The sequence below is a fragment of the Oryzias melastigma genome, linkage group LG11 (genome assembly GCF_002922805.2).
Source record: "Oryzias melastigma strain HK-1 linkage group LG11, ASM292280v2, whole genome shotgun sequence".
Classification (NCBI taxonomy): Eukaryota; Metazoa; Chordata; class Actinopteri; order Beloniformes; family Adrianichthyidae; genus Oryzias; species Oryzias melastigma.
The window spans coordinates 1482142-1487324 of NC_050522.1; the positions used below are offsets into that span (position 1 = coordinate 1482142).

The following is a 5183-nucleotide window of genomic DNA, read 5'->3' on the forward strand; positions in this document are numbered from 1 at the left end:
CAGAAAAAAAATACATCACCCCAAGATAGCATTTTACTACACTCTAATATGTTTATAAAGATTGAAAATCAGCGATGTTGGACGTTGAGAATATTCTTACTCAAATTTGTGGGAGCAGATTGCGAGTATCCGAGCACCTGGAAACTCGGTACAGCCCTAGTAACGTAGTGCATCGCTTTTCTCCACATCAGAAGAATCATGTTGACTGTGTTAACAAGTGAAGAACTGCAGTGTGTCATATATTGTGTTATTTAGAGGTAACCAGAAACATGTTCGGTGTTAAACAGGAAGTTCAGTAACACGAGGAAGAACCACAGCCTGGATTCTAGAATAAACTTTAGTCAACATGCCCGCACACCTCCGGATCTATCCTATAGGTGTCATCAGGAATATCAGTCCAGTGTGAACATTTCTATTTGACCTGTCATGCTTAAGGCATTGAAGTCCCGTCTCTGAGGGCACTTTGGTCTCTGAGAATGAAGGTATGGGATCGATGGCCACAGAATCTCATCTTGTTAGCTCTCAGCACAGACCATGTTCTACAGTATGAGAGTAACAGCCCCTCATCATCATACCACCTCCGCCAAAAGAAGTTAGTCAGTCAGTGCAGCATCTACTCCACTAACCCAATGATCCACTTAGCATATGAGGAATCTGGACTCATTGTTTGTTGCATGTTCTGGATGCTCGCCAGTGTGGTCACGTGGCTACCCGTGATGTAAATAGCACGTTTTACAGGTCAGTCTGGAGGATGATGTCGCTCTGGCTCTGATTCAGACTCGGTCTAATGTGGCAGTCTTGGAGCAGACGGTCCAAGATGAGCACTTCTGGATCGGAAGAGCTCCTAACAAAACCAGTACCAAGAGAGTTCTGGAGCTAGATTCACGTGCCAAGACGTACAGCCCTTAAGAACTTTTACAACAACAAAAATGTTAGCATTTTTGACGGAAAGTTGTTGTTTTTTCTACGTATTGAGACAACGCGGTGCCATTCAAGTTCCATGACGGAAGAGAAAAACGAGTTTCTATCTTCAGTCGCTGTTTACATCAGGTTAGCTTCTCTGAGGGATGTTTGCTAGCGGGGACGGCCCGGCCCCTCCTCCCGCCCACGCACGCGCGCTCACCTCGCGCCTGCAGAGCGGCTTTCTGTCAGCGGTAAAAACTGTTTAGCACAACTTCTCCACCGTACTGCTGCGGTTCCGACTGCGCCAAATGGAAACGTTGCGCGGAGATCAGCGTGCAGCCAAAGGTCCACTGAGCCGGAAGTCACGATGAGGTACCGGATGTTTAAACTTCCCAATACTTCTTTTCAAAACAAAAGTATGTGATTAAGGTTCGCGCAAATACCAACATCTGTAGGCGATAAAGAAGCTAATTTTAAACATTATATAATTTATGGTTTAGTAAAGCTGCGATTTGACTTTACTCTGAGGAGACATAACAACTCGAGCCCTTTTACTGAAAGGATTTAAATTTTATTTTGAAAATAAAATCAGACTTTCCGCCTCACACCGACTACTGAGATTTTTTGCACTATGATCTTTTCTGTGACTTCTGTTTTAGCATTCATTCTAAACTACAGACAAAAGGCTGCAGATATTTTTTAAACCTCTGCAGATGAAAGAGTTAGCACAATTATTTTATATCATATATCAAGTGATTACAACGAAATCTAACACACAGGTGGCACTCTGTCTGAAGAAAAACTAAAATAATAATTTTTGAAGTAAGGATTACTTAAATAGCATTAATTGTGTGAATGGATACTTAAAGCATTCACACTATTGTGATCCTGTTTTTCTTTATTGTGTGAATGCTAAGTAAACATTCACTATAGTGATTCTCCTGCTCCTTTCTGTACGTTTTTCGGCACAAAAAACTCACTTTCAGTGATTTCAGTAATATTGATATCAAAACCTTCAGCTTGTTCAGGACATTACTGGTTGCATTTTTCATATTCATAAACTTCATAGTTTTTGAAATACTGAGCAAAACATGCCTCTTCAAATCTCAAGGAGTGACCCTGAAGCAGGAAACTAATCAGACGTGGTCATCCTCAGCAGGTCTCACTGGCTCATTCTCCGTGTGGCTCTCTGTCTTTAAGATTCAGGAGAATGTTCACTTTGACATGTTCACAGGATTTAAAACCAACAGAACGAAAACATTGAGTCTCCAAGCACTTTAAATTATTTGTATGAAAAAAGAACATTGTGAGATATGAAGGTGTGCATTGGACGTGAACAGGGTCCAGCTGATGTGACTGTAAAACGCATTTGCCAAAGTCAAGGCCCAGGGGCCGGATCCAGCCCTCCAGATCAGTTTATTTTATTGTTATTAAGGGCCCGATGTCATCTTGCATTTATTTCTAACTTGTATAATTTTGAATAAATATATTTTTACAGCATTTACGACAATTTTTTGGGGCTATTTTGGAGTTTGGGTAATATTTCAGCTACATGCTAGCTGTTTTGGCTAACCTATTTTTTTTTTTGTCTAACTTGAGATTAAGCTAATATTTTGGCTGGCTATCAACTTCGGCATTTTTGGCCATCAATTTCAGGATCTTCAGCGGCCAAATTCAGTTTACAGCATTCATACTAGTATTATTGCAGGCAATTCTATATATTTAGAAAAAGTTATGTTTTTTTATTATTATTTTTAGGCTAATTTGGCACTTAGCTAATATTTTGGCTGGCTATGTGTATCAGTGTTTTCAGCTTCAGCGTTGTCAGCTATCAGCTTCAGCGTTTTTACCTATCATTTTCAGCATCTTCAGCGGGCAAATTCAGCTTACAACATTCACACTAGCATTAACGCAGGTGATGCTAAATAAGGCTTCTGCTTTAGAGATCCAGACCCTTCCCTTTAAAGTCAAGTCCCTTTGGAGCCATTGATTGAAGCGTTTTTTTGTCTTATCAATTATTGGTTCCAAGTTTTTACAGCATCTGTTGATTTGATTCTTAGCAATAATAATACCGATAATACTGATAAGTTTATGGTTTTTATGATTAACATAAAACATTTAAACGTTATTTTGATCTGAAATGTTACAACAGAAGTGCTTATATGGCGGTCTCGGCTCGTATGCTAGATCCTGCTGCTGTTCTTCGGTCGTTCGCTTTTGTTCTTTCTTGATAAAAACGAAAAACAATAAAAACCTAATTTTATGTAATTTTAGACGGCAGTAATTATAAAGCTCCGGGGTGAAAATGATCATCTTTTTACTGGCGCCAAATTTTTTCCATCTGCTTTGGCAAATCGTACATTTATATACGTCTTCATCACAATAGAGCCGGCGTCAACGACCCTGTTCTTCGTGAACTCCACTGCCCTGCTTCAGTAATTCCTGATTAGCTGGATTGGATGAGCTCCGTTTCTGATTGACTGAACACACCTGATCAGGTGAGCAGAAAAGTAGCTGAAACAGGGTTAGCTGCCAAACAAACAGGGCAGGAGCTCAATAACAACAGAGTTGGTGACATTACTGTAGAGTTGAGTGTTTTTGTGTTTTAATGTGAAACATTTTTGAGAGGGATTAAACCTGTCATCTCTCCTGCTTTGTTTTCTGTGTTTTTCAGGACAATCCTGGAGAAAATGGATCTGCTGGAGAAGTACAGCAGTGAGTGAAAGAGAGGAGAGTGAAGAAAGAGAAGGAAGGAGAAACAGTGATGAGCTTCTAGACCTAAGCAGAGGACATGAGGCAGAAGAGCAGAGCGCACGAGAGAGGAGGGTAACTTTTGACCAACTTTAGTCTGCTGGAAAGAATTGCTGTTAAAATCCTTAGATGTCTGATAATAAATAAATGAAGTTTATGTTTGATATATTAAACATGTTTGTTTTTGTTTTGTTAATTTAAATAAAGATCTAAATCAAACACAGTGATTGTCATGGATTAATTGTAACTTTTATTTCCAACTATTTACAAAGATAGTCGACATGGACGGGGGGGGCTTCAACTGAGACCCGGGCTGGAACTTTCTGGGTGGTGATTGAATTTCAGGATGCATCTTCACTGTAGACGGCATCGTCCATCTTCAGGGTTTGCAGGGCTGGCTGTGGACGGATGCTGCATGACCAAAGATGATCCATAAATATAATATAATGCATGTAAAGGCTTTGGAAAAAAAACTTGGAAAAAAAAATCTCTTATTTAATTATCTGTTACCAGTAATCAAGGTGGTACCTCCCCCAGGGCAGAAACCTCAGCCGGTAGTTGGTCCTGCCAGAGAGCATCACTGTGACCTCCAAACCAGCGTCCTCATCATCATCACCTCCACATCTTCCTCTGGGGCCTCGGTGTCGTCAGCACAGAGGCAGATGTTGTGGAGGATGGCACACGCTGTGACAACCTGCAATATATACATTTAAATGTATATAAATATATTCCAAATAACATTGAAAAACTTCAGTGTGTTCACTTACATGAGGTACAGAAGTGTGATGCAGCTCCAGCACTTGCAGGAGAATGCCAATGTCACCGATCCTGATCAAGGAGGTTCAGGAAGACTCCAGGAGAGTTCCTGTTCATTCTGAAGTCTGGTCTTGGGTCTTCACTGTTGGACAAACAGCTCCAGGATTGAGAGACTGGTTGATTCTGCATTATAGGGGTCTTGTCTAGTTAAAAAGAAATACATAAGAAATACTTTTATATTAAAAAATATGTGGTTTTAAGTATTTTTTTTATTAAACTATAAAACATCATTACACGTATGTGAACATGAGAATAATGTTTTCATTAGTGAGAATAATGAAATACTACTTTTACTGATTTCAAATCAAATTTTCAAATAAAAACATTTAATTAATTTCTGCAACAAAAGTCTGAAGATAAAATTAACATTTAACACTATTGTAGTATGATTAATAAAATAAGAACCCATTGTAGTTATTTGGTACATGTTTTTTATTCTCAGAAAAGTGTAGGTACTTGTACTAAGTTACATTTACTGCAATAACTTGTGAAATAAACAAAACTTGAATAATCCACAAACCCACAAATTCAGTATTTGTATATTTTACAACCTGTAATAGTGTTGCTAAATAATTATTTCAATTAAACTAGCTAAAGTTAATATGTAAAAGAGCTCGTAGATGTTTTTTGCGTTTGTACACAGTACCTGCGATCGTTTTGTCTCCGCCGGAAAAATACCAACAAGTGCCGGCGGTGGTGATGGATCTGCTCCA

At 39.1% G+C, this 5183-nt stretch overlaps 1 protein-coding gene and 2 long non-coding RNA genes across 4 annotated transcripts in view; 1 reads left to right on the forward strand and 2 right to left on the reverse strand.

The window, feature by feature from the left end:
* e2f3 (E2F transcription factor 3) overlaps positions 1-1160 on the reverse strand; it is a gene marked incomplete at its 5' end in the record, with an annotated part of 9465 nt that extends 8305 nt beyond the window's left edge. Inside the window, 1 exon segment of the mRNA XM_024257851.2 lies at positions 1124-1160. Within this exon segment, the coding sequence (XP_024113619.1) occupies positions 1124-1160 (37 nt within the window).
* A 2097-nt stretch (positions 1161-3257) lies between these two features.
* On the forward strand, positions 3258-3873 carry LOC112136257. Its single transcript, XR_002917315.2, has 2 exons — positions 3258-3401; positions 3578-3873. It is a non-coding gene; the product is annotated as an uncharacterized LOC112136257 (long non-coding RNA).
* Positions 3874-3881: 8 nt separating this feature from the next.
* On the reverse strand, positions 3882-5183 carry LOC112136258. Of its 2 annotated transcripts, none has more exons than XR_004948720.1 (3): positions 4422-5177; positions 4165-4348; positions 3882-4065 (listed from the first exon to the last, which is right to left on the reverse strand). It is a non-coding gene; the product is annotated as an uncharacterized LOC112136258 (long non-coding RNA). The 2 variants fall into 2 exon arrangements; XR_002917316.2 differs by lacking the exon at positions 3882-4065 and having other exon boundaries at positions 4162-4348; positions 4422-4613; positions 5117-5183.